Source organism: Oryctolagus cuniculus, chromosome 13, assembly GCF_964237555.1.
Source record: "Oryctolagus cuniculus chromosome 13, mOryCun1.1, whole genome shotgun sequence".
Lineage (NCBI taxonomy): Eukaryota > Metazoa > Chordata > Mammalia > Lagomorpha > Leporidae > Oryctolagus > Oryctolagus cuniculus.
In genome coordinates, this window is record NC_091444.1 from 22,084,083 (window position 1) to 22,111,902 (window position 27,820).

At 55.6% G+C, this 27,820-nt stretch overlaps 1 protein-coding gene across 1 annotated transcript; it reads right to left on the reverse strand.

The window, feature by feature from the left end:
• Nucleotides 1–9,654: 9,654 nt before the first annotated feature.
• On the reverse strand, nt 9,655–24,205 carry FCAMR (Fc alpha and mu receptor). The gene is made up of 7 exons (XM_008268491.4): nt 23,623–24,205; nt 21,003–21,063; nt 19,271–19,411; nt 15,429–15,767; nt 12,710–13,472; nt 11,951–12,093; nt 9,655–10,989 (listed from the first exon to the last, which is right to left on the reverse strand). Exons 1-7 carry the CDS (start codon nt 23,659–23,661, stop codon nt 10,829–10,831), a joined length of 1,647 nt encoding a protein of 548 aa, XP_008266713.3. The 5' UTR covers nt 23,662–24,205; the 3' UTR covers nt 9,655–10,828.
• Nucleotides 24,206–27,820: the final 3,615 nt, after the last annotated feature.

Here is a 27,820-nt window from a genome sequence, read left to right on the forward strand (position 1 = left end):
TCATTCGCTCGGCACGGGCGTCAGGAACAACTCTCTCCGTCCTTGGTCTCACATCCCGGTCCCTCTGGGACCCCTACCCCCCACTCCCTGGCTCGCTAAGGTGGACACTAAGTCCACCTTTTACCCCCGCACTTCCAGAAGCTTCCAGAAATTGAAAGGCTGAGCGTCTAGGAACCTGGAGGACCAAAGCTGTTCATTTTTCATGGCTTGAAGGAATTAGAGAGTTTGGCTGCTTCCTGGGCTCCCCTAAAGTCAGCTGAGCCTGGAACTCGGCTCCATAGCCAAAAGGACCTCGGCCTAGGCCACACTGCAGAGCGGGGGTCACAACTGCTGTCCTCCCCCCGTTACTTCTTGGTGGTTTCCTTCAACAAGCCTTGGCTGGGACTCCCAGGCGTTCCCCAAACGATCGCAGCAGTTCTGTGTCACTCCAGGGACGTTCACAGCCCACCACACACACAGAAGCCCCCCACCCTTCACGCACCGGGAAATCCTGCCCCGTCCTACCTGCGCAGGGCTGATCCCGGCTCTCGCTGCCGAGTGCTGCAGCCCCAACGCCAGGGAGGAAGGAGAAAAGGGGAAACAGGGCCCTGCAGAAGCACAAGGCAGCGGGGGCCTGGGTCTGAGTTTAGTGAGCCACTCTCACCTGGGGCACAGATTGGACTGGCAAGACCAGAAACCCTATTTCTCTATTATGAAGTTTGATTTCAGCCCCTGAAGCTAGCCGCAGCGTAAGTAACTTTTTTCTCCCTTATTTTGCCCAGTCATTTCCGGGCAAACTCGGTCCAGTTCAACGGCCGTCACTCGACTCCAAATGGAAAAGTCAGTCTCTTTCTGGATTTTCTCTCCTCTGGGGCCTGTGCTAGGTCTGGGGACAGTGGCCATGGAGTGGGGTGGCCAGCATTCCTGCTGGGGCAGTGGGACGGAGCAGCCCATTACTCGAGTCTTGATTTCTGGCCCGGCTTTGTTGGCCTGGTGCCCCAGGAGGAAACAGTTTTGTCGGCCGAGTTGTGCTTGTCCTGCCTGGTCTGGGGCCTTTATCTCTGTTCATCCCGAGGGGTCTGTGGCCTGCTCTGTGTCCTCTCTCTCCCTGTTGCCGAGCCCCCTCACCTGTCCCTTGCCCTCCTCACAGGTTCAAGTTCAAGACCAGAAGCTGATGTGCAGCTTCTGAGGCCTGTGGGTGTGCAGCAGAGCCCAGTTCCCAAGAACAGCCCTTGTGGCTTTCTGTGCCCCAGCGTCCCCAGATAATTGGGGGTCACGATGGATACTGGTAAGAGTATGGGCCCCCGTCTTTCTAATACGGGACAGGCAAGCTGCAGCCCTCTTGAGTCTGGAATGTCCAGAGATGAAATCATCGTTTATCCTCTCTGCTCCACTGAACCGAGGACTCAGCCGTGGGAGGCAGCAGACACACCGGCCACCAAGTCCTCTTCAGCGATCTTGCTCCTCCCGGAGTTGCTGTCTATGGGCCGGTGTGAGGGGCAGTGGAGACAGCGGGGACACCCCTGCTGTGCCAGAGGCCAGCTGCTGTCTCAGGTTTCCGTCCAACCCTGTCTGTATTCGAGCTCAGTAGGCAGCGTAGTTGGAGGGTCTGTTTTCTTGTTTTCCTGCTCCCTTCCAAAGCAGGGAACAGCTTGCATCTGGTTGTCAGGGCTGGAGTAGGGCTTAAGAAGACTGGCGTAGAAACCGTAAGAGAGGCCTGGCGGGGAGTGGGGAATGCGCCTGTTCAGCTGCGGCTCCTCACGGTCTCCCTCCCCAAGCTGCTCTCCTGCCATGGCGGGTCCTTCACTGGGTCGCACTCTGATGCGTATTCTAGGAGAATCCCGGGCTGTCCTCGCAGACCGTGGCAGCGATCTGAGAACAGGCATGTGTACACACACACACACACACACACACACATGGCACATACCCAAAGGCTGCATGTCCCATAGATCCAGCTTTGGGAAGCTGGGATGGGCTGGGGAGGGGGGCGCACGGACTGAGAAGTGGGACCGAGGGAAGAGAAAAAGAAGTCAAAGCCCCACGTCCTGTTTTGGGCTGAGCCACATGCTGGTGGTAAGATTGGAGCCACCAGCTTCCCCTCTCAGACGTGGTTCCCCAATCTGAAACCCTGTGTCCCTAACACAGCCCCTGCATCCCAGACTTTGAAGTAATAACACAAGAAAATCTATAAGAAAAGGAACGGCTTCCCGTTTGCCTCTTGAGACGCTGGGATGCAGGCCAGGTCAGTGTGGGGAGGTTTAGGGAGGCGGTCTGGGCCTGCTTCTGCTTCTAACTTGCGGGGCGATCGTGCTGAGTCCCTTGCTCCTGTGTAGGTGTGCGGAATTTCACTCCGGGAAGTGAGAAGGCAGGGCCTAATAGTTCCCAAAGTTGCTTGAGTTCTAGGGTCCTTTGCTTGAGCTGAGCCCTGTATTTGTGTCCTGGGTGTGCTGTCACAAGTTAACACAACCCTGGGGGCTCCGCTGGTTCTGGAGGGCGGAGGTTTGGCAACTGAGGGGCCAGCCCGCTATGCAGGCCCTGGGGGAGAATCAGACTGGTATCTCTGGCTGCTGCAGGTGTCCCCTTGGAGCTCTTTGGCTTACAGCGGCATGGCTCTGAGCTCTGCCTCCGTGCTCACACTGCCTTACATGTGTGTCTCCAGTCTCTCGCTGTCCTTCCCTCAGAGGGACATCTGCAGCCACACATGGGGCCCACCAGGGTGACATCCTCATCTCCAATTTCTGAGCTAAACCCCGTCTACAAAGACTCCTTTCCCAAATGAGGTCCTATTTACAAGGCCCAGGGATTGGGATGTAGGCGTTTTGGGGGGATTATTTTTCTGCGACCACATGCATCTACTGTGGCCACTCTGAGGTCCGGGGAAATTGGAGACACGCGGGAGTGTCCATGTTTGTGGGTGGAATCCTTGGCGTCTCCCAGGGTGGCATTAGTCTAAGCTCCCATAGGGCCGAGGAGCAGCATAGGTCTGGGGGCAGCACACATGGAGGGCGGGCGCAGCCTCGTGAGAAGAGTGTAGGCTGTGAACTTGGGCCGCCCTGGATTCGCATCCAAGCCAAGGGGACCTTGGACATGTTATTGAGTGTTTCTGGGGCTAATTGTACGCACTCCTTAAGCATGTTATAAAGATTAGGGACAATAGATACAGAGGCCGGCATCTCATTCGTGCTCATGATTCAGCTGCAGATAAGTGTGAGATCTCAGGCCTTCAGAACCCAGAGTCGTTCCCCACGGGACAACCACGAAGTGTGGGCAGAGAGCTGAAATGACTCGTGCAGATTTTCACAGGGAGGTAATGGCGCAGAAGGGTCTTGAACGGAGGTTCTTGAGTGTTTTCCCCACTTCCCCAAGGCCTGGCTCTCAGGATGAGACCTTTGGACCATGTTTCCAGAGACAGCATGGGTCTCACAGAGCCATTCTTCGGGCTGATGCTCCTGGGCGCGGGTGACCCGATCACCAACAGAGAAGGGAAGCCCAGGCCATCAGGCCTTCTCCACTCTCCACTGCCCACCTGGCATCCCTCAGCCCTCTGTGGATGGGTTCTTACTAGTGTTGCCCCGCCAGAGGGGTGAGCTAAGAGTGGACTGATGAATATTATCGAGAGCCAGCTGTCTGCTCCCATGTGCAGCTCTCCACAGAGTCAATGTTTAACCCCAGGTCAGCCATGCCTGTAATCCAGCCTTCTCTGTTAAGCCTAGAATATAGAGCCATTGCAGTATCAACCACTGCAAAAGGGAACCGTGACTGCGACTCTGCATCTCCCCACGCCTCCCTGGGTCTTTCAGCCAGTGACTTCTGGGGTGCTTTTTAATGTGGCAAAGCTTCCTGGACTTGGAGCTGGAAAACCTCAGCATGGAAGATGGCCCGCTTCTTCAGCTCTGCCACCCTGGACTGGCTGCTTAACACCTGGAGCCTCGCTTTCTGCCTTTCTGGGTAATAGGAAGCAGCTCAGAAGGTTGTGAGGATTACGTGAGCTGACACACGAAGAGCCCAGCACACGGCTGTGGTTTCCTCGATTTCCCCTTCTCCTGTCGCTGTTGCGATTGAAGCCCCCCCTCCTTTGTCACCTCATTTCATCAGTCCATGCGCCCCAACATTTCCCAAGGCTTCCCCAGTTCCCTGTTCCTCTCAACAATTATTTTTCCCTCCTGGATAGGGGCCTGGTATGGTCATTCTGCCTAACGATCACACTTCCAGCACTCCTGTTACTGCCCAGCGAGTGCATCTGCCTCGGATTGTCTAACCTTGAAACAGAAAAGCACTAACCTCAAGGACGTGCCACGCCCCTTGAACTCCAAGGTGCCCTTGGGAGAGTCCAACAGCACAGCAGATATAGGCGGGCAATAGGATTGCTTCTAATCGAGGTCACAGAGGCCTTGGCCAGTTCACACAGCATCTGGGGGAAAAGGAAGTGCAGCCCATCTTTAAGGGAACTGCTGCTAAACTGGTCTCTCTTGCAGGGAATGACTCTGAGTGCCTCGTATTCCCGTCTTCTCCAGAATAAATAGAGGGAGGGTACAGTGATACCGCATTGCACCTGCTTTCTATACTTACTGGTGCGGCGACACAAAAGTACTGGCCTGGGCCCTGGACACTGAGAGCCTGGCGCTGGCCTTGACACCAGCTAGTAGGTCACCTTTCCCTTCCCTCGGACCTCCTCTGCTTCTTAGAGCCCCTCCGAGGTCTCTTTTGGGTGGTCCCTTTCTAATCGGTCCATGCCATTTTGCTTTTGTTTCTCAAATTTCAGTCTCTCCTTAAAGCTGTCTATGGAGGAAGAGTGGAACACGGGAGGGGTGACCAGGACAGGAAACTTTGGCTTTGGTGAGAGTGGAGGGAGCCATCTTGGGCACAAGGTCCAGCCCTTGGCAGAAGGGAGCAGTTCAGCCATGTTAGCTGCTTAACACCCTGCCTGGAGGCAATGGAAAAAAAATCATCCCCCAGCTGACCCTATGGGGAGAGGGTTAGGGTTCCAGTCTGAGCCACAGGATTCTGCGATGGAGTCTGGTCGTTCTGTTTCTTTTTAGAGGGCGCACTGACGCCCTGCCTCTCCGATCTTCCCAGCTATACTTGTGGCACTCCTGTGGGTGACGCAGATACCAGGGCAGTGCTGTTTGGGATTATCCACGCCACAAGTAGCCGCCTGGTTGGTGACACCAGGCATTTCCTGACCCTAGCTGGCTGTCCCTGGCAGTGCTGTCCCAGTCCTGTCTTTTGGGCTGGAGGAGAAGAGCACAGGTGGGGTCTACAGCCCTGTTGCCGGGCTGCTGATGAGACCACTGCTGGTAGCCAGCATGGGCCCCAGGGTGGCTGCCGCTTGGACTCCCACTAGGAGCATGGGAACTGGAATAGGCCAGCTGGCTGGGCTTGGGTGAGTGTTTGGGGAGTTTATGAGTCCAGGTTTATATTCCGAGGCCTAAGCCTTCTCCCAAGTGAGTCTCCCGAGGAGGGAGCAGGTGCAGGGGGGAGGAGAATTCATTGTGGACTTCACCTTTGCCTGACTATCGGGCGACTCTCCGGGGCGCCCCCAGGATCCTGCCTAAGGAGCTCAGGGTCTCTCAACGTCATGGCACTGCCAAGAAGAACCTCAACGGGAAAGACGTCAAAGCTGGGTGGTGGATTAGGGGTATGAAGGGGGCAAGAAGGTTGCGGCCTGGCCAGTGGCTCTAGTCTCTGGGTGGGCTGGGAGAGGGTGCCTTCCTGCTCACATGGATACGTGTGTGTCTCAAAGCTGTTCTCTTGCCCACCTGCACACCTGAGTCCCCTCCTTCTGCCAGACCACCTGCCTCCCTGTGTCACTGCCATGGGGTCCAACACCTCCCTGTATTCCCTGGCCCAGCTGACTGCCAATCCGAGAGCAACCACGTTTCTCCCGGGACTTCCGGGAGGGGAGGGGGTGCTGTTGGTTTTCTTTATTGTTTGGCTGACAGAGGAGTGAAGGTAGGAGCCTGGACACTGGCTGTGTCTGCCTTCAAGGAGGCTGTCGTGGGGAACAGGAAGTGGTGCAGTTGAACTTGAGGGAGCGTGGACGTGGAATGTTGGCCGTGGCCCAACGGCTCTCTCGATTCCTTTTATTCTTGGCTTGAGAGGCACGGACAAACAGGCAAGCTTCTTCTGAGGCCAGCCAGCCACTCTCCTTCCCTTTCTAACCTCCACGCCCCGGCCAAGGAGGAGCAGAAGGAGGAAGACTTTTCGGAGCTAACATCCAAAGTAAACAAGTGGGTGTCAGGTGACGGGCCCAGCCTCTCTCATAAGCCATTGGGGGGTCCTCCTGACCACTGGCCCTTTCCTTGTTCCTGGTCTGGACCTGGCCCGCAGCCCAGAGTTTGCCTGGCAGGCGGGCTTGGGAGAACCAGGCCCCTGCACCTGCACCCATTTCGGCCTCAGTCGGTGTCTTTTTGGGGCTGTTCTTGTGATTAGCTCTCCGCTGTCTGGACTGCAGAGGTCAGGGCAGGCTGGGGTGGGCTGGGGAGGGCTGGCAGAGCAGGAGGTCCCAGCCGGCTGCCTTTCTAACCAGTCTGCCCTTCCCAAGTCAGGCCCCAGAGAGCCCACTGCCTTCGACCCTGTGTCCTGAAGAGCACTCTCTGGACGAATTGCGGGGCAGTTTGGAAATCGTCTTTGCACACGGCTGTCCTGCCTCTCTAATACACTCAGGACGGGGAAGCCGGGACTGTGCAACTCAGGGCAAGAAACAGCCTTTGTTTAGCCTCCCTCCATGCTCAGAGCAGAACCGGTAGATTTAGAGAGGCGCCCAGAAAGTGAGGAGCAGGAACAAGGCCAGAAATGGGAAGAGGCAGAACTTACGGGTCCCGATGCTAAGCCCTGAACAGGGCGTCTTTAAGGAAAAGAGATCTGGAGGCAAACAACGGCCTGTGAGCTTCCCACACCCCCAGAGCTGTGGCACGGGGTCCTCTCTGCTGCCAACCTGGGCCTCAGCTGACCCCCTGGGGAGCAGGCCCTCGAGGGGCAGCTCATCTTCCTGCCTGGGGGGACTGCACCTGTGAGCCATGCTGTGTTACATAATGAAAAAATGGACAACTGGCCGACATTGGACCCTGCGTGCAAGGCCAGCCAGAGTCCACTTCCTGTTGTGTCAGATCTCCAGGCGCCACACAGCCTCTGAGCTTGGCGCTCTAGGTTACCTGTCCTGGGGGAGGACCTTCAAATCATCTCCATCTATGCCACGAAAGTGCGTTGTAGATCTCTCCCTGGAGGTGCCTTCCCCCTTGTGTCTGTTAATAGACCCATTGTAGCTTTCTCAGACCACGCCAGCTACCAGAAGAGGAGAAGAAACCCCTAGAACGTGAGTGACGGGCAGTGAGAAGATCCAGATCCGGCACTTGCTTTGCACAACCTGGCGGACGCGGGTGGGTGTGCCCGCAGGTCTGTAAGCAGGAGCTCTGTTTGCAGAAATGCTAGCAAAGGACCTCAGGGCTGGTGGCCGGCTTTGTAGCTTTCAGCTCTGGCTCTTTGTCTGGTTTTACACTTCATTAGGCCTGGACAGGAATAAACTAGTCAGTAACTAAAGATGACAAATTCGTGGAAATGCTTATGAAAACTTCCGTACATGAGCCCCGGAGAAAGAACTGAGCCTTTAGAACTGTAACCAGGAAGCCATCCAACCAGATAGCTGTGCCATAAATCCAACCAGGAGGGAGGCAGCACATGAGAGGGGGACCACTTTGTGTTCAAGTCCCAGCTGGCCCTTTCCCCAGTAAACGCCTTCATTATCCTGACCTTGACTTTCCTCATCTGTAAAATGGGAATGATCGTATCTACCTACACAGATGCTGCATCCAGTGGCATACAGAATGCGAAATCACTTGGGACGGTGGTTACTGTCACATGTTAACAAGCAACAGTGGCACTAGCAGAAGAAGGGGCAGAGAACTGTGCCCTGAACCCGAATTCCCCCCACCCTGGGTTAGAAATCCCATGTGGGCTGCCCTGATTCCAGCCCAGTGATGAGTGTGTCCCTGTCCCTCATCTTAGTGCTGTGGGCCACTTGCTAGCTGGGAAACGAGATGTCCAAAAAGTCACCGACAATGCAAGGGCCGGAGCTGCCTGCTGGCCCTTTAAGGCCATGCTCCTGCTCCATCACGCATCGGTTAGCCCATAAAGGAGAGCTGTAAGTCCGGGGCTTCCCCACTTCCTTCCCTGCATGGCTCTCACCCAGGCCTTATCTCCGCCTCCCTCTCAGCTCTTGGCCCTGAGACTCTGGTCTTGGCCCAGTGCTGGCCCTTTCTTTGAACTTGCCCTGGCCCCTCCTGCCAGCGGGTCCGCCTTTCTCTACAACACCCTTTCTCTGGAAACACTCCTGCGCCACTCGACCCACACCCTAACCCGGGCTGCTCTCCTCCTCTGTCCCCTCCCTCCCCCAGCCGGGGCAGTCAGACAGGATGTTCCGGGTGCTGGAGTAGTTCAGAGGAAAGACAGGCCTGGGGCGGGGGGGCTCTGAGCAGGAGGAGGGTCTGGTCCTGCACATCTGAGTGGGGCAGGGGAGCCTCCCGTGGCTCTGGGGCTTACTGCAGAGACTGCCAAGCTGTGGCTCAGGAGCCAGCGCTGCAGCCCGCCTCCTGTGCCTGGAGGTCAAGTTCTGCCCACTCCAGCCCCAGCCCCTGGGGCATGTGCGGCCTCTGGCTGCTTCCAGGCTCAGACAGCAGGACGGAGTAGCTGCCACAGATGGCGTGGCCTGCGAAGTCTAAAAGATCTACTCTCCACCCCTTTAGAGAAATAAACAGGCCAAGCCCTGGTTTAAGGCATTGGGCTGCCTCTGGCCAGGAGTGAACTGTGCAACCTCAGCCCCGTGACATCATGCCATCTGAGACTCTCGGGGAAAGACCCTTGCCCACGGCCCTCGCTGGGGGTCACCCACGTGGACCTTCCTATATTGACAACTCCAAAATCCTGCCCTGGAGAATCCATTGTCTAGCCCTGCGCTGCCCGGACTCCTTTGATCTACTAACCTTCTTTTCCTCAACACGTCTGTTAACAGCAGGAGAACCTAGTGTTCTGGGGACGCCCCTGGTAAACACCGCCAGGGCAGAACCAACAGCCTGGGTGCTCGGCCCCTCCTCCCGCTAACGAGCCCTGTGACCTTGGCCGAATTACGTCCCTCTCGGTGCCTGCTTCCTCATTGGCTGCACGGGATAGTGCTGTCTTTCTTCTCGGGGCCTGCTTCCTCATTGGCTGCATGGGATAGTGCTGTCTTTCTTATCTCTCCGGGAAACTTTTTCTGGGCAGATCACCTAGATGAGCCACGTGAGAATAGCTGGAGGGAAGGCTGTTGTCGCTCATTTTTGATGGTTCGCTTTGCACTTCTTCACTGCTCAGCGAGGGTGGCAAGGTGGACGAGGCCTGGGGCCAGGGTCATGAGTTCTCTTTCATACTCCTCACTCTGGGTCAACTGAGTGACTTTTGGAAAGCACATCTCCCCACCGAACCCCCCAAAAAAGGGAAAAACAACAAAACAACTGGGCCTCTACTAGGTGGGCTAATCTCATCGGATCCATGAGCTCAGAAATTCTGTGGTCCTACTTGCTTAGGTGCATACAACTTTTCTACTTCTCTACCCAGAATGGGGAGTCCCTCTCACTACACCAGAGAGCAGCACCTCTTTGATTTTCTTGGCAGAGTGCCTGGGTTCAGGACCAAACATGGGGAGGTATTACCGAAGGATTTCTGATGCTGCTGGTGGAGTAGGAGGCAGGGCTGAGCCTTCTGGAAATATCCACTGGGCCATTTGCAGCTCAATAGGGGCCTTTCTTCCCCTCCTGCCTCCACTGCTTGCAGGCTGCTCTGTCCAGAGGCAGAGGCCGGAGAGCTGGCTGCCCAATCTGGCAACAGCACAGAGCAATTCCCGAGAAGACAGTGGGGTCAAGAGTGGAGTGAAAGTTCCCCATCGAGTGTGTGGTAATGCGGCCATCAGGCGGAAGCCACATAGAATCCCTCATTGTCCTCCACCCCACCCCCAACAGTCATTGTCCAGCTGCAACCCCTGTCCCTGGTGCTAAGGATTTACCAGCAGCTGAACAAGAGGGGCTTTATGGAGACGGTGAGACTCTAGTGCAAAATGCCCGCCTCCTGCGTGAATTTAGGAAAATCCCAGAAAATCTCGTTCAGGTCAAGAGGTCTGTAGCATAATGAGCGTGAGCCCCGCTAGGGGGAGAGGGGGTGTTCTTCCTGTGGGCTCCATAGGAACCGTTTGCCTGTGGGGTCAACTAGGGGATTCCCAAGAGAAGGGGTAGAAGCCCAGAGGGGGTTCAGGGTCCCCAGAGGCCACAGAGCCCAGGACCTCCCAGCCAGCACATCAGTCAGTCACAGGGATTTATTGGGGGTCCTGTGAGTTGGAAGCACTTTGGGGACACGCTGAGACGGACAAAATGCGGTGACTGCGCTACAGGAGCTCAGTCTTCTTGGGCGGGCGGGCGGGCCTGGGATCCGTGACTGTAACTGAACGTGAGAGCAGGCTGAGCGCCAACAGCCGTCAGAGAAGGGGGCACCCAGCAGGAGCTGCGGGAGCCATGGGGGAGAGTGTGCGGTGTTTCCCAGGGACGGGCAGCCTCTTGCAAGCAGCCAGGGATGGAAATGCCACACTTCTCCTTGGAGGCCTTTTTTGAGGGTGTTTAGTAAATCCTCTCTGGAAGCCTGGCCGAGGAGCATCCTTGACCTTCTCAGGCTCCAGATGGTCAGGCTTTGTCTCCAGGTCGAGCCCCAGCTCCATTAGCTTCTGTCGTGCAGGTGCAGGAGGCAAGTGGCGGGGGGGAAGGGGGTGATGAGAAGAGGCTGGGGTCATGGAGGTGCTGTCCATGGTGACTGAGCCGTTTACCTTCCACTCTCAGGGTTCTGGGTCCCGTTCGGGGACAATCGGTCTGGGCTGGGCAGCACGGGAGTCACCGTGGAGCATCTTCCCTTCCAGGCAGGGTGGGTCCTGGTGCAGCTCCAGGACATGCGTCATCTGAACCAGGGTGATCTCTGGTGCCCTTTCTGCCTTCTGGGCTGCAGAGACACAGAACAGGCTGTGAGGGTGGTGGGTGTGGACGGGGCTGAAGCTGATTCACTGGGAAGCCGCCCCATTTACTGCAAGTTCCCAAGAACCTCCCCCCCCCAGCACAGAAGACGGCAACTGAACCCTCAGAGCAATGGCGATGCAGCCAGCCTCTTCTCCACTTGCTCCTGGGAAGCCCCACTCTCTCTTTACCAGGTCTACACACCATGGTGCACTCACTTTTGGAGTATTTGAACCTGGTCCCGGTACTGTGAGGGTGGTGCAGTGGGACCATGCAGAGGGTGGCCCCGTGGCTGGGCGCTGCCCCCTGCTCTCTCCTCTGCGGTTGTGAATGTGGTCCCTGGGCCTATCAATGTGGCTTTTTGTACCCTCCAAAGAGTGTCCCCTTGAGCTCTGGGATGCTGGTGAGACCTAAGTACAGTGCCAGATGTTTTCCCATTTTACTGACTGAGAAACCAGGCCAAGAGGCCTACACTGTGGTGGTGTGGGTTAAGCCACCACCTGTGATGCCTGCATCCCATATGGGTGTTCAAGTCCCAGCTGCTCCATTTCCACTTCCACTCCAACTCCCTTCTAATGCACCTGGGCAAGCAGCAGAAGATGGCCCAAGTGCTTGGGGTCCTGCCACGCATGTGGGAGACCCAGATGGAGTTTCAGCCTCCTGGCTTCAGTTTGGCCCAGTCCTGGCCATTGGAGGGATTTGGGAAGTAAGCTAATGGATGGAAGATCTCTCTCTCTCTCTCTCTCTCTCTCTCTCTCTCTCTCTGCCTTTCAAATACATACATTTTTTAAAGAAACCAGGCCAAAAGCAGTTAAATGGCTCAGAGTAGAATTTAGCTCTTCTACATGGGAAAGTCCTGGCACCGGCTCCACCCCCACCCAGGCGTGAGGGTGTCGGGCAGCAGAGAGCACCCCTCAGCCCGGCCTCGGAGCTACTTCGGCTCCACTCACAGGTTCTCCTCCTCCACCTCTTCCTCCTCCTCCTCCTCCGGAGCTTCCTCTGCAGCAGAGCCAGAGCCACAAGGAGGAGCACGGCCAGCGTGGTGGAGACCAGGGTCAGGATCCGAGAGCTGCTGGCCTCTTCTGGGAGAGCGCTGGAATGGGAGGAGCCGGGGGGATGGGAGAACACAGGACAGGGAAGCTGGAGCTAGACGGAAGATTCCAGACCGCTCAGCCCACATCCCCCCCTTCCCCAGGTATGGAAGCTGAGGCCAAGGTGGGCTAGCTGCCCCGGGGTCCTGTGCTGGTCAGTAGCGGGGCCAGGGCTAGAACCAGGTCCCCAAGGCCCACGCTGTTTCCTGCTCCACCCGCCTGGGAGTGGGCCCCACTGTGTGCTATTGAGAGAGGACGGAGTGAATGTCAGATTCTGACCTCAGAGTTGGCTCTGCCCCGGTCTTACCTTGCAGCTTCAATGAGTCACCTCCTTTCTCTGGAACCCCTGTTCCTCCTCTTAACAATTAAAAAGCCCTCGAGGGTCCAGTCTAGATATTCTACCATTCTAGATTGTACTGGAAACCCACAGAACACTCAGCTCATGCTCCCAGAGCCAGGACCCTCGAGGGAAGGAGGGAGGGCACAGGTCTAGTGTCCATGTCACCACGACTTCCCTGCCTTGCAGGTGCAACGGGAGAGAAGTGAGCAGAGGGGGCGGGGCCAGAGGACAGGACGGCCGGCCGGGGCCCCAACCCAGAGGAGGGGCGAAGGGCTCACCTCTTCACGGAAGACCCCTTGCCAGGGAGCCTCCCAGGGCCTGCTGCCGGGGCCTCGCTTGGCATTGCCTGGGGACCACTGTCCCCAGAAGCAATGTCCAGGTCTCCATCAGTGCCTCCTCCCACAGTTGCTGCCTCCACGCTGGTGGCTCCCAAGGTCCACATCCCCGTGGCTGGGCTTGTTCCTTCAGTGGCATCCAGGGCTTGTTGCTTAGAAACCGGTGATGTTGCCTCTTGGAGGGTTTCCCAGGCCAAGCTTCCTGAGACCACAGCCGATGGCCTCGTGGCTCCTGTGACTTCCCCGGTTGTATTCAGATCTACCCGGACCCTCTCTGTTTCTGCCGTTGGCTTAGCGGCCTCAGTAGTTGTCATCACCCCCCCATCCTTGCTGATCTCAGCCCTCATTGTTACTGAGCTTCTGGGGCCCCACCCCCAAGCACCGTCTGTTGCATTGGGCATGCTTCTGATTGTTGAAGCTGGGCTCTCTGGAGAGGCAGCTGTTGCCTCCGTGGGACCTGCTCCCTGGCTGCCTGTCCCTGGAGCTTCTGTCCTGGCTGTTCCTGGGGTTTGTCTTCCCTTAGCTGGAGGTGTGGTTTTGCTGCTTCCTGGAGTTGGGGCAACTGTTTCCCATTCTGTCCCCTGTACTTCGACAGCCGGGGTGGTTCCTGGGGTCCATCTGTGGGCTGCCATAGATGCTGTTCCTCTGGATGCTGTGCTGAGCTCACCAGCTGCCGCAGTGGCTGTCGGGGCAGTGCTGGGACCACCTGTGGGAACAGCAGAAGGAGACCGCACTGGAAGCCGTCCAGGCTACCTGCTGGATTTAAAATGTTTGCTAGATGGAATGCAGCCTAACTAAGACACGCAGTCTTTGGCTAATATGTTGCATAAAATAAAAGTGTAGGTAACCCAGATGGATTGCAGTTAGTTGCAAATATTGACATTTTACAAGGGCTGGCGCTGTGGCGTAGTAGGCTAAGCTTCTGCCTGTGGTGCCAGCATCCCATATGGATACCAGTTTGTGTCCCGGCTGCTGCTCTTCTGATCCAGCTCTCTGCTGTGGCCTGGGAAAGCCGTAGAGGATGGCCCAAATCCTTGGGCCCCTGCACCCACATGGGAGACCCAGAAGAAGCTCCTGGCTCCTGGCCCAGCTCTGGTCATTGCGGCCATCTGGAGAGTGAACCAGTGGATAGAAGACCTTTCTCTCTGTCTCTCCCTCTCTCTGTCTGTAGCTCTAGCTCTCAAATAAATAATTTAAAAAAAAAGTATTTTACATTCTGTCTCCTTTTGCCAAGCCCAGTGCACATGCCCACGCTGCCCCTCCCCAAGTCCACAGCCCAAGTATTGCTCTTCAGTCAAGAACAAGAAGCATATTGCCGGCGCCGCGGCTCACTAGGCTAATCCTCCGCCTAGCAGCGCTGGCACACCGGGTTCTAGTCCCGGTTGGGGCGCCGGATTCTGTCCCGGTTGCCCCTCTTCCAGGCCAGCTCTCTGCTGTGGCCAGGGAGTGCAGTGGAGGATGGCCCAGGTGCTTGGGCCCTGCACCCCATGGGAGACCAGGAAAAGCACCTGGCTCCTGGCTCCAGCCATCGCATCAGCGCGGTGCGCCGGCCGCAGCGCGCCGGCCGCGGCGGCCATTGGAGGGTGAACCAATGGCAAAAGGAAGACCTTTCTCTCTGTCTCTCTCTCTCACTGTCCACTCTGCCTGTCAAAAAAAATAAATAAATAAAAATAAAAATAAAGAACAAGAAGCACTCTCTCCAATGGAACAGCCAATCACAGCAGACGGCTGGATGGCAGCATCCGATGAAGCCGATCTGTTCTCGGGCTGCTTGCTAGCGTGCATCCCTTCTGCAGAGCGGCCTCTCAGGGCCGGGGTGCCCAGCCTTGCGCCCTGCACACCTGTCTCTCTTCAGCTGTCTGGAGCCCGCTGCCTGGGGCACGGCCTGGAGACCCTCGGGTGTCTGCTGAGGGGCTCGGCGAGGGTCTGTCCTGCTTTCCACAGCTGCTGGGTTGTGCTGCTCCTTCTCTGTGTGTCTGACCACAGAGCCGTCAGGACGCAGTCACCGGGGGAGAGCCGGATGGGACAGCCAACAGGCATTCAGCTGGGACGTGTCTCCCAAGCTCTGCTTGTGGCTCTGGTGTGAGTGTCCCCCAGTTTCTGTGTCGGAGGCTTAGTTCCCAGGTGACAGTGCCAGGAGACGGTGTGCACCTTTGGGAGGTGGAGCCTTGCCCGAGGTCCTTAGGTCGCTGAAGGTGTCACCCTTTGGAGAGTAAGTTAGCTTTCTCAAGGGCATTGCTGTAGAAGCATGAGTCTGACCCCCTGGACCCAGCTCTCTCCGGCTTCCTGCACGGAGATGAGATCAGTCATTCCTGCCACTGTCACCCACCACAGTGGGACGCCACCAGGGGACCCTCCCCAGAACTGGGTCTGCACAGGCACCATGCCCTTGAACCTCTAAAACTCTGAGCTGAATCAACCTCCTGTCTTCGTAAGTAGCCTGTCTCAGGCGTCTCGTCACAGAGCAGAGAGCTGGCCAATACGAGCTTCCCTTCGAAACCATAGCCTGCTCCTTGGAGGCTTCGCCTTGCTGCCCGCTTTCCATCCTCACTCCCCCCCCCCACAGTGTTTGAAGCCCCTGGGGGCCTCTGTGCTGTCTCTTGTGCCTTCCCCCTCCTAGCCCTCACATCACCCAGCGTGGCCATTGGCCACCAGCTCCTACCTGCGGAGAGGGTCAGGTTCATACTGGAGAACAGCATGTTGTTCCGGTCTCCGATGCCGCAGCGGTAGGATCCCACGTCATCCAGGGACAACCGGGACAGCGTCACCACAAACACGCCCCTCTGTGGGAAGTCGGCTAGAGCCACACGGCCGCCGTAGAGACGGTGCGTGTAGTGGTAGCTGGACACGATGGTATAGCAGATCCACCTCGGGGGTCCCAGGCGGCACCAGTACTTCCTCTGGTGCTTGTTGACCGACACAGGGGGATAGTGGCACTGGATGGTGACAGCTCCCCCAGGCTTCCCAGATACCAGCTTTGGGCCCTTTAGTGAATGTGCAGCTGCAGGCAGAGAAAAAAGTCACTAGAGAGGGAGCAGTGAGTCTAGTCACTGCTGGAGCCTTGGGGCCAACACTGGGCCAGAATTAGGGGTCAGGTCCCAATTGCCACTGTAAAAGCGGAGCAGAATCAGTATAGAAAGTGGCAGAGAGGCTGGCGCCGCGGCTCACTTGGCTAATCCTCCGCCTTGCGGCGCCGGCACACCGGGTTCTAGTCCCGGTCGGGGCGCCGGATTCTGTCCCGATTGCCCCTCTTCCAGGCCAGCTCTCTGCTGTGGCCCGGGAGTGCAGTGGAGGATGGCCCAAGTCCTTGGGCCCTGCATCCCATGGGAGACCAGGATGAGTACCTGGCTCCTGCCATCCGATCAGCGCAGTGCGCCGGCCGCAGCGCGCCGGCCGCGGCGGCCATTGGAGGGTGAACCAATGGCAAAGGAAGACCTTTCTCTCTGTCTCTCTCTCTCACTGTCCACTCTGCCTGTCAAAAAAAAAAAAAAAGTGGCAGAGCTCAGCCACTGGGGGTCAGCCCATGGTAGGAAAGAGGCTGAATCAGAGAGCCCCCCGCAAATGGGAGACGAGAATGCAGTAACAGTCGTGCTATTTGGCTAGCCCTTGCCGTGCCCATTGTCCTCAGACAGCCCAGCAGGGGCCTGGGTTCCTTCTGCTTAAAAAGATGCCAGCTAAGCACGTGTGAGAGGGGTGAACATCCCCTGACGGGAGCTCTCTGATTGCAGGGAAGCTCAGAGAGAGATGCCACACGGTGCGAGCGTATGGCTCGCTTTTTCCTCTGAAAAGGAGACCGGGCCCTAAAGCCCAAGCACCCTGCCGCGCTCAGTGGGAACAGGGTGGATGAGCTCTGGGAACATTTCTCACACTGCCCACTGTTCTACAGAAACTGGAAGACCCTGGGGCTGATGCTGTGGCGCAGTGGGTTAAAGCCCCAGCCTGCAGGGCCAGCATCCCATATGGGTCCTGGTTCGAGCCACAGCTGCTCCACTTCCAATCCGGCTCTCTGCTATGGCCTGGGAAAGCAGTGCAAGATGGCCCAAGTGCTTGGGCCCCTGCACCCACATGGAAGACCCGGAAGAAGCTCCTGGCTCCTGGCTTTGGATTGGTGCAGCTCCAGCCATTGTGGCCAACTGGGGAGTGAACCAGCAGGTGGAAGACCTCTCTCTCTGGCTCTACCTCTCTCTTTGTAACTCTGCCTTTCAAATAAATAAAAATAATTATTTTTTTAAAAAAAGAAAGCCAAGTGCCACTATAAAAGCACGAATGAGCAGAATTGTAAAAATGCCAGCTTTGGCGTTAAGACAACGTGGTTGAACCCCAGTGCGTGGCCAGTGTACTTAGTGTCCTTAGTGACTTCTGCAAACAGAAACTAAGTTTGTTATTTTCTTATTGCCTATTCATTCTTTCTCTGTAGATTTCTCTGCTCCGTGAAGCAATCTCAGGCACAATCTTATGTACACAGAGTTGGTTTCATGGGCTCTTAGAAAATAAGTCAAGTCCAATCCAAGATGACACGTCTGGCCCAGTCCAGTGAAAGATTAGAAGTCTACCCTTGCACCGGATTCTGTCCTGGTTGCCCCTCTTCCAGGCCAGCTCTCTGCTGTGGCCAGGGAGTGCAGTGGAGAATGGCCCAAGTGCTTGGGCCGTGCACCCCATGGGAGACCAGGAGAAGCACCTGGCTCCTGCCATTGGATCAGCACAGTGCGCCGGCCGCAGCGCGCCGGCCGCGGCGGCCATTGGAGGGTGAACCAATGACAAAGGAAGACCTTTCTCTCTGTCTCTCTCTCTCACTGTCCACTCTGCCTGTCAGAAAAAAAAAGAAGAAGAAGAAGAAGAAGTCTACCGTCTTATCCAACTGGTGCCTTTCCTTCTCCACCCCTCACCCTCGGTGGGGCTCGGAGGCCATGGAGGAGGGGACACGCTCGAGTCTCTCCTTGGCTCTGCCCCTTCCTCTACTCAAAGCTGCTGCTCGGGGCCCCTCTGGGGCTGGGCATGGAGGGGAAGGAGGAGAGGTGAGCAGTCACCATGTGTCCCAGTGCCTTCTGCATGTGGCAGCTTCCGGAGCCGCCTTGGTTTTGCCTCCCAGATGTCGTTTTGGTGGCGTCTGGCATCAGCGGCCCCTTTGTCAGAACTCTCTCTCCTTGTGCTGGCCTTCTCCGGCCACACCCCCAGGCCGGGGACTTCTGGCCATCAGCTCCTCCTTTCAGGGTCACACTCCTCTCCGGGTGGCCCTCTTGGTAGAGGCCCCTCACTGGGGCACAGGAAGCACACCTCTGTCCCCTCGCAGAAGAAACCTAGGACGTATGGCAGGCTGTTTGAGGGACTTCCTAGAAGTGCCTTCTCTACCTTGGCTTAAAGTGCAGAGGGAGTGATTCCTCCAAGCACAACACACTGACGTCGCTCTTCAAAACAGCTGGGAGTGAGCTCTCTGCCCCCTGATGAGTCTTCACCCTTCCTCCTTTGCCCTGGATGGCTGCAGGTTCACTGCTGTTGGAACCAGCCTTCCAACCCCTTTTGTAGCCCTGCAGGTGGCTCAACTTCTTGCTTTAGGACATGAGTTCCTGGCACCCGTCCATTTGTTCTGTGTCTTTGGGCTTCTGAACACAAGAAAGTGTAATCCCCTATTTCCAGGAACAAATACCTTGTGGGTCTCTGTGCAAAATGAAAAAGCAAGATCCCTTGTTTCAAAGTTATTAAGGGATTTCCGGACGGGCACAGCAGCGCATTAAGGCAAGTACCTCCTGAGCAGAGTCCTGTGGGGTTGCATTTGGCACCTGCTCGTGGTGCCTGCCTTGCTGTTATCTGTGTCTTAGGTCAACTTATGGAAAGAGTGGGGGTCAGAAGCACCATGGATGTATCAAGGATCACACAATAGGTTGGATAAACAGCACAGCCCAAGCTGTGCCACTCTCAATGGAGTTGAACAGTAAGCTCTCCTTAAGAGACAAGGGTATTCAAGAACTATTCCAGGACAACAGTGGTGATGCCCTGGAAAGTGTTCACGGCCTAGGTTTCGGGAAATCTTAGGCTCTACCTGGTAGTTAGTAAGAGCACTCTTCCACTAACAGGCAGGTCAGGGCCAGCTGGCTTGCTAGTAGAAGGCTGATTAAGAGTTTTAATCAACTCTTGCACATAATTTACATTAATGCCAGAGTTAAGAACCAATACTGTAAGAATTTATTGGTAGGTTACTGAACTGTAGCTCTTAGTTATATATAATAATCAAGGTTGTTGGAGTTTCATGTTAGCCACCTATGCGAGCTATAGGCCAAACATTTTAGGATCCGTGTGGTGCCCTCCTGGGGACTGGATGCCAATTCATGCCCTTCGATGGAGGCGGGTGCCCCTGGCTCTCACCTGCCTAGCATTCCCAGCAGTTGTCTGTGGCTGTGGCTTCCACTGGGAAAGAACGAGTGATGCCCGAGGGTGAGATGATAAGGACCCGAGCCCAATCTGCTGTAAGAAAGGCCTGTGGCAGGACACAGAGGGGAGGGGTCGCACCTGTGAAAGAGTGTGCCTCCTGCCAGCAGAGGGTTGAGGAAGGTGTGAGCGTCTCCATGGCGCAGAGGTGCGTCCTGAACGAGCTGACCTGCAGCGGGCTTCTGAGATGGGATCCTCTGGGTGCAGGGGCCAAAGAAGAACCTGGGCGAGGGGAGGAGGCCGGCATGAGGAGGCCGCCCAGGGTCCACGAAAGCACCCACAGGAGGGAGCGGTGCCCAGCCGGCCCCACACCCCTGGCGGGCCCGAGCGCCGGGTGCCCTCGCCAAGCACGAGCTGCTTGCTCTCCCGCCTCAGCTTCCCGCCACTCCAAGCAGCACCTGCCCAGATGCGGGGGGAAAGGGAGAAGGGAGGAACAAAGGCAGGGGCAGGCCAGTGGCACAGCGTGTTCAACCCCAGCTTGGGACACCTGGATTGCACCCCGTATCAGAATGCAGCATCCGAGTCCTGGCTACTCTGTGGTTCCTGCTGGTGCAGCTGGGGGACAGCAGATGATGGCCCAAGTACTTGGGTTCCTGCCACCCGTGTGGGAGACCCAGATGGAGTTCCTGGCTCCTGGCTTTGCCCTGGCATAGCCCTGGCTGTCACAGGCATTGGGAGAGCGGGGAGTGAACCAGCAGATGGAAGACTTCTCTCTGTCTCTCCCTTTCTGTCATTCTGCCTTTCAAAGAAATTTTAAAAGGAGTGGTGAAGGTGGCAATCGCATCCCCAGACTGTATCGGGGGAAGGGTGTATCTTGGAATGAAGACGGAAGTGTAGAGCAAAACATTTAACTGGACACTGGAAATGGTTAAATTCAGAACACCTGTGCTGTAAAGCAATTCAAGGAGGACGATTGTCTACATGCTGGCAGAAGCAGCAGGAGCCTGCCTGAGGCAGGGGAAGCCTTCTCTACTGAAGACGTTTTAGAGAGGCAGTGGGTGTGCCCAAAGCAAGGAAGTGGGGAGATTATAGCCCATGGGGGTGGGGGATGGGGCGCTCAGACATTGGCTCCCTTTGGTTCATTACACTCTGACTTGTTTATATGCCAGATACTGTCGTTGATGATCCTTTTGGGGCATTGTCACTGTATTTTCACCCAAGCCTTCCGTCATTGTTAAGCGTCTACTTGGGCCTAGGTTCTAGGCCCTAGGTACTGCACATTCTAGGCATACGCTTACACTAATCCCCAGTGGGGCCATTGTCCCCTGAGTCTGATCCGCACCCCACCAGCCAGCCAGGACATTTAGGGCAGAGCCCCTGTCTTCCCTGTGTCTGTTGCCATGGCCTGACCTGTGGCGCACCTGTCATAAGTGAGCGACTGCAACTTTTGCTTATGCACAAGTTTCCATGTACACTTGGAGCTCTTCATGTCCCTAGTGCCAAGTGTTTGCAGACGTCTCAGTGGGAATGGAGCTCTGATCCCGCTGCTCTCTGCACACTCTGGAAACCTTATCTAGAAAATGCATGTCCTCAACTTAAATGGAGGAGAGCAGAGGCACGGAGAACCGCGAAACTGAATATTCTAGAAATCGTCAGATCAGACATGCTTCCTTCTGTGTGAGCTCTTACTGCCTTCATTCCTCCAGGGCCCAGATGTGACCACTGTGTAAGGCCTGGGAGCCCAGGAGAGGACGCCACGGCAGTGCTCACACTGTGCAGAACGCCACGGCAGTGGCTGCCAAGAGTCTCTGGAGCCTGGAAGTCTCGTGTCTGATTTTGCAAGCTCTGAATCTGGGCTTTGTTTGGGACTCACCTTGTAGCAGGTACAGAATGAGGAGGAGGGGCTTTTTCCATCCTGCTCTCCGGTTGGCAACCTGCAAAGAACACTAGAGATGAGCAGAGGCCTGAGAGCAGGCGAGTGCGAAGCTGGGGCGGGCGGCGGTGGGACCTGGGGCCCGCACCTGCTCACTCTGAGAGCCCAGTGCACTCGGTTCAGGGGCCGGGCTGGGAGGGTCTGAGAGCGAGACCAGAGCTCCCTGCCTGAGAAAGCAGCACCCCGTCCTCACACCCCTGAGCGTGCACACTGGGCCTGGCTCACGGCCACCAGGCTTCAAATTTCCCTTGCGCTTGAGGTTTCTGTGTGTACAGCAGGTGAAAGCCCCTCCGTGGGCTTGCAGGGCAGGCACCCACTGGCTCTCAATTTGCGGAGTGGAGCGACCACACCTTTGAAGTTCAAACCTCAGTGGGCGCTGTGGGACCTTGGAGAAGTTACCTTGTTTCCTCTCCAGGGGAGGGAGAGAGCTGGGTTTGTTTGTGCCAGCTGGCAGAGCTGGGTAGTGAAGAGGCGTCTCCTGCCCCTTCCCTCCCCACCCCTTCCTCTTTGCAGAGGGGAATCGGTTCCTTGGCGGGGAGCTTTCTCTCTCACAGCTCCTGTGTCCCCCATCAGTTACAAGGAGTGCAAGATTAACTCTCAGGCTGGGCAGCCATCTTCCTGCCCTGCGGGCCACTTCTGCTGCTTCTCACAGCTTCTAGAAAGCTCTGTGTGCTCCAGTCCACACTGGCCCTGGTCTGTCCCTGCGGCCCAGGGACCTGTTCGGGGGCAGAATTTGTGCCTCCCTCTCCCCCCGCAGGATCTCGCACACTATGAGTGTGCAATGCACGCAAGAACCCCCTGCGTTTTCAGTGAGCTCACTGCTGGTCACTCCACAATGGCCTCTTCCACTGGCTGATTAAGGAACTGCGATTGTACATTACCCTTCTCTTGTGTTCCCCGTAGCATAGTCACGGACACTTTTTGTTTGATTAAAAATCTGCTTTTGATTCTGTTTACTGCCTGGAGTAACCTGTAGCTAACCAGTTCCAGTTCCTTTTGCTACCCTAATTAGGAGGATACTTCCGAAAGTTCATGGGGGAAAAAATGTAACCAGAAGATATGCTTACTTGGGTGCAAAAAACAGCTGGCGATGCACGAGTAGTTTTTCATAACATGCACTTTCCACAGCTTTTTGAAGGCTCCTTATATGTGTGGACTTTGAATTTTTTTTGCACCAAAATAAATTTATCTTTTAATTCAATTTTCCAGCAACTTTCTGAAGTCACTGATATTACCAACAGGCCGCTCACAGGCGATGGTTTGGCCCCTGGGCAAGGAAACCCCTTGTCCTTGAACTAGATTAAGCCACTCACCAGTCTGGGCTGTAGGCTGTGCAGGAGGGAAGCCAGAAGGGGAGAGAGGAATGGGGAAAGAAGGGAGAAGGAAGAGAGAGCAGAGGGGAGAGAACAGTGAGGGGTGCATGGGTTGGCCTTGCAGCCACGAGTTGCCAGCTCCGCCTGGCACTGCCCAGCCACCTCCACTAAGGCCCCTGGCTGCCCAGTCCAGCTAGCGCCCCAGGAGGGGTCAGCTTGGGAAAAGCCCACCAGCTCCCAGCGGCCCTGACCGCCCTCTATCTCGACACCGCCATGGCTGCCTCAGTCCTTCCCCTGACGCCAGAGCTCCTGGCTTCCTGCTGCCGCCTGGAAGCCCTCCCAGGGTGTGCCTCACCTAATCCACAATTCGATCGATGTTCCCCGAGTTCAAGCTAATGCTGGGGCCGGCAGCTAGGTTCCCCCGGGCTAATTTTCCCCCAGCGCCAACTGTTGACGCAGCACACGTCGGGGTCAAAGTCTCCAGGCCACACCATCCCGCTTCCCTGAAGCCCAATGGTGCAGCAATCTCTTGGCTTCGGGAGCAAAAACGGCCTCCAAGAGGCAATGAGGAAGCTCGGAGTGTGAGATAAAATGTCTCCAGAGAAATTATCAGCCTTGATTGGAGTTGGACGGATAACATTCAACGGCATGCCTCCAAATGCCCGCGCTGACAGTGACCTTCAGAAATCCTTTATCTGGGGGGCCAGGGAGTCCCAGTTCAGTAGCTGGGACCACAGACCTCCATTGCCGTGCACTGCATCTTAAGGGCTGAGGCCACCCTGGGGGGACCCTGTTGGCCCTCCGGTCATGCAGGGAGGTGTGTGTTCAGTCCAGGCTGTTGCATGGCTTCCCACCCGTGTCCCTTGTGCCCCTCGGAGCTCCACTCCCCTCCCACCTCCCTGACCGCTCTTCCCCATTCTTTGAGCAGCAGACCAAAAGGAGACGGTGTGGTGTAGAGTGGAGAGCCCCAAGTCGGGCTCTGTGGTCCTGGCCACCCTCCCTTCCTCTCCACTGCAAAGGAAGCCCTTGGCCTGAGTGAGCGCCATGTTTCTTCTCTCTAATGTCTGTTCGCTCTCGGTTTCGTAGAGCTCCTAAGGACCTGTGCATTCCTGCGCAGGTGAGAGGGGCCTGAACTCCGTTATCCTTTCCTGGCTCGCTGGGAATGAGCTCCCGAGCTCTGGGAAGGGCCCAGGGCATGCCTGGCTGCTGCTGCAAACCCACCTTCAGGAAGAAAAGCTTCATCTCACCTTGGGCTCTCTGGACTTTGGTGGGGCTTCTCCATCCATCCCGCTGGGAATGAGAGCCTGCTGGACTTTTCTTTTTACCCCTCGGGGAGGCTGGTATTTGAATGTCTTTTAGTTGCTCTTCGTTAAATCCAGAGAGGAGGAGGTGGTGTGGCGTGTTGGAAAGCAGCTGGAGCGGAGGCTGGGAGGCGCAGGTGCAAGGTGTAGCTCTGCTACTCACCTCCCTGCTACTTGCACCAAGTCCCTTCTGTCTGGGTCTTAGGACCTACAGGAGGGAGCCAGTCTTGGGCCCCTGTTGCTCTCACCGGTCACTGTCACTGTCACTTACTCTTGCAGCACTTCCCCAGGGATGGCAACAGTAGTTCCAAGGAAAACACACCAACCCCCATGCCGTCTCCTCTCCCGTCTCCTCCAGAACAGGGTCCAGGACTTTTAAAGATGCCCCAGCTTTGCTGGCCCCTCCAGGCACCGTCCAGATGGTGATGCAACAGCTTGGGCAGCAGAGAAGGAAAACTTCAAAATTCAGGAGAGGAATTCCCCTGCCACCCGCCTGGCAGCCGGTGCCCTGCGGCTGACCTGGCCCCTCCACCTCGCATAGAGAAGCATTTTGGGCAGTTTGGGCCCCGACTCCAGTTCGACGGCGGCGAGACCCAATGGTTGCTAACTCTCGGCCCATCCAGAGCGCCCTGCAGTGTCTCCATGCAAGGAGAACGCCAACAAGGGTGGCGCGACACGCAGAAAACCCCCCTGTATTCCCTTGTGGAAAGTCATTTCTGGGTGGGTTTTCTTTCCTTGGAAAAGCTATCACCCTCCTACCTCTGCTGACCTTGGCCTGACTTTGAGAGGGCCGGCACAGCCCACGCCTTCAATAACTAAGGGGCTAAGGGAGTGGGGGTGCTGCAGGCTGCAGTCTGATCAGGGCCCCTAGTAGATAATATGGCACTTTTGGGCCAATCAGAGGGGGCACCACTTCCTGCAGAACAAATTCTGTTGGCTGGTTTTTGCGTAGTTTGAACAACCACAGATGGCAGCATATATGTTGGATGCAGCCCCCCGTGCAGGTTTGCAGACAAGCTGGGGGAGGAACTGAGTCCCTGAAAGCAGTAGGAGAGGAAGAGAGACAACTCGATGGCAGGCGTGGAGTATGGCTGGGGCAGGCACTCTTGTGCTACATGTGTGCTGGCGGCCACGTGCACAGCTCTAAGTGCCACCACCCCAGGACTTGGTCAGGGACTCTGGTCCTGGCCTCCAGCCCCTCACCCCCTCCCATGTAGGGTAGAAGACTTCTACAATGTGAATGGCATCCCCTTAGATGTGGCACCTTGATCAGTGCACAACCTGAAGCACTGCACGGGGTGGTCCTGCCTTCAGAAGTGGACCTCAGAATGGAATGATCTGGCCATGGGTGGTGGATGGGTGCCTGATGCCTGGCTGGCTTCTCCTCTGCCAGCTCCTCGGGAGGCGGGGTAGCATCATGTTTCATTGTATGCACTCTGGAGTCAGACTCCCCTGCTCCCCCACCAAGTTCTTATCCCAGTTTTACTTTTAATTGGGAAAATAGTAGGGGCAAGGTTACTTATTATCCCTAAACTCTGTTTTCCTAATCTGTTAAACAGGAAATAATAGCACCTACCTCATAAAGTTATTATGTGGACTACATGTGATAATTCATGTAACTTCAAGTCCCCAGCATGCAGGAAACACGCAGGAAACATTAGCTGATTGTACAGAAGCGCCCTTACAGACACACGGAGCCAGGCCCTGGAACCGTCACACACTCAGCAAGCGTCCTTAGAGGGCTTCATTTCTTCAGAGACCTACTACTCTCTACCTCCCTTCCTTCTTTTCTTTCTTCCTCCCTCCATTTTTTATTTTTAAAGATTCATTCATTTACTTGAAAGGCAAAGCAACAGAGAAAGACAGAGAGATAGAATCTTCCATCTGCTGGTTCACTTCCTAAATGGCTGCCACAGCCGAGTCTGGACCAGACCAAAACCCAGTGCCAATAACTCCATCCGGGTCTCCCACATAGGTGGCAGTGGCCCAAGCAGTTGGGCCGTCTGCTGCTGTTGTCCCAGGCACATCAGCAGGGACCCCACCCGGGTTGGGAATGGGGCACTTGGGACTCAAACCAGCGCTCTGCCATGGGACACCGGCGACTCAAGAGGCAATCCCTCTGTCTCCCTCTTTCTTTCCTGCCTCCCCCGACCCTTCCTTCCTCTTTTTCTTTTTATAATGTTGACATTTGAAAGATTAAAAGCAGAACAATTTGTATAATGTCATTTCTGGATTACATTTGTTTTTAGGGCCAGATGTGTTCATTTTCCATAATTGTATAGAAGAGGCCACCTTTTGGCCTCTTTGAGAGTCTTTCTCTACTTCTGAAGACTTTGATTGCTGAGGACCTAAGAGTGCGATGAGCTGCCACACACTGGGTAGTTTCCGGAGCACTGACTCCCAGCCACAGTCCCGCAAGCTTGAAGCTTTCTGGGGAGAGAGGGTTGCATGCTGATTGCTTGTCTTGGGGATGTAACTGACTTTTCTCGTCCGGCACAAAGTTCCACAGGTTGTGACACTGTGACCTTCCAACCTCAGGATCCTCACTCCAGAATCAAGACAAGTAGTACTTTGGCCAAATGTCCACTCGAGGAAAAACTTTATCCACACCCCACCCCTCACCTTGCTTCCAGTGCCCTTACCCCAGTTTTCACAAGGGATGTTTTTGCTAAACACATACATGAGAGTAACAGTAAGCAAAACAGAAAGGTAACCAAAGCAAGGAAGGCTATTCATGCAATAAAGCAATCCAGATTGATAGCCTCTTCTGCAAAACATGATCCCTAATGCATGAAGAGGAACAATGGCCAGAGCAGCTCCTGCACCCACGGGGCTCCCCCAACTCTCCCCTTCCTTGGTAGCCAAGCCTTGCATTTCTCTGCATGGCGGTCAAGCTTCCTGCTCACCATACCCACTGTGCAAGCTTTTTTTTTTTTTTAATCTTTGTTAGATGCTGGATTGGCACAAGTTCCCCTCCTGCTCAGGTCACAGCATTAAATATTCAGAAAAACGTTGTCTAAAAACACCTGCATTGCTACCAATCCTTGATCACTTGGAAATTCATAAAGGAAGGTGAACTATGAGACTTGTCACTTCTCCAAATGACAACGGAAGAAAGTGTTTGCATAGCACAAATAATCATTTTATCACAGTAGTTAGCAGGCTTTTACAACCGAAGCCATCATTTAGCTGATAGCGAAGCCTGTGATCCAGTGACACTCAACTCTCAACCTGGCAGGCGCTCCAAAGGCAGTTAGAGCGATGATGACTGTTTAAGTTCATGCTCAGGCTGCTGGTGCAAGCAGAGCGAGGACTCCCAGGCCTTCATTTCAGACGAGGCAACAGTGCCTACTAGCTTAGCTGCAGCTCATGCCAAGCTGCTGGTGTGGATAGTAGTGGGAAAACATGCCTGAAGCTCTGAGCGCAATCTTCTGGAGCAACGAGCCTGGAGACTGAAACGAATGTGTTTCCTACTGGTTGGGGTTACTTGGTTCAGAGTCTGTTTGCCATGAACATGACCCTGTGATAATAAATCACTGACCGTTATTGGATGGAAAGTCCCAATAGTTACTGTCCCACCACAGAGAATGTTCTGGAAGAATGGTGCTGTATGAGGGTTCTCGTCATGGTGCTGCTGCTGGCTGGGTGGGTATTTGGTGGCCTTGGTGGGTGGGAGACCCGCTGTTTGTTGGGCCCACACGTAGCCTCCATCCCTCTCTCTCTCATCCTTCTCTGGGTGTTCATTGAGCCAGCACCAAGATGGCCGATGACTGAACTAGGCTGATGTCAGTGGCCCAGCCGTTCTGTCTGCTTGCTAGGGTAGTGTCTTTTCCATGGTGGATTCCCTCTGGTGGGCGTTTGCCTCTGTTGCAAAGATCTCACACTTCATGCCCACTCCCTTGTCCATCCACGCATCTCAACCCTGATCTTTCAATTGTTCTCCGTTCAGACCTCTGGATGTATTCCAGCATCAGGTCATTTTCTTTTTGGTGCAAAGCAGGTGACCAGTGCACTCTTCAGAACTCTGACCACTGGAAGGAATTTCTCTTGCCACTATTTTTCAATGCCCACCTTGTATTACACTGACTGTTCCCTTTCAACTTGAAGCCATATACCAAACCAACCCATCTGCAAACCAAGAGTG

Coding starts and splice junctions, on each gene's coding strand:
- FCAMR (XM_008268491.4), bottom strand. CDS start 23,661: ATGGATGGAGAAGCCCCACCAAAGTCCAGAGAGCCCAAG. Junction 13,473..15,428: donor GAACCTGACCCTCTCCGCAG/GTAGGAGCTGGT, acceptor CTGTTCCCACAG/GTGGTCCCAGCACTGCCCCG. Junction 12,094..12,709: donor AAGGGGTCTTCCGTGAAGAG/GTGAGCCCTTCG, acceptor CTCCCATTCCAG/CGCTCTCCCAGAAGAGGCCA.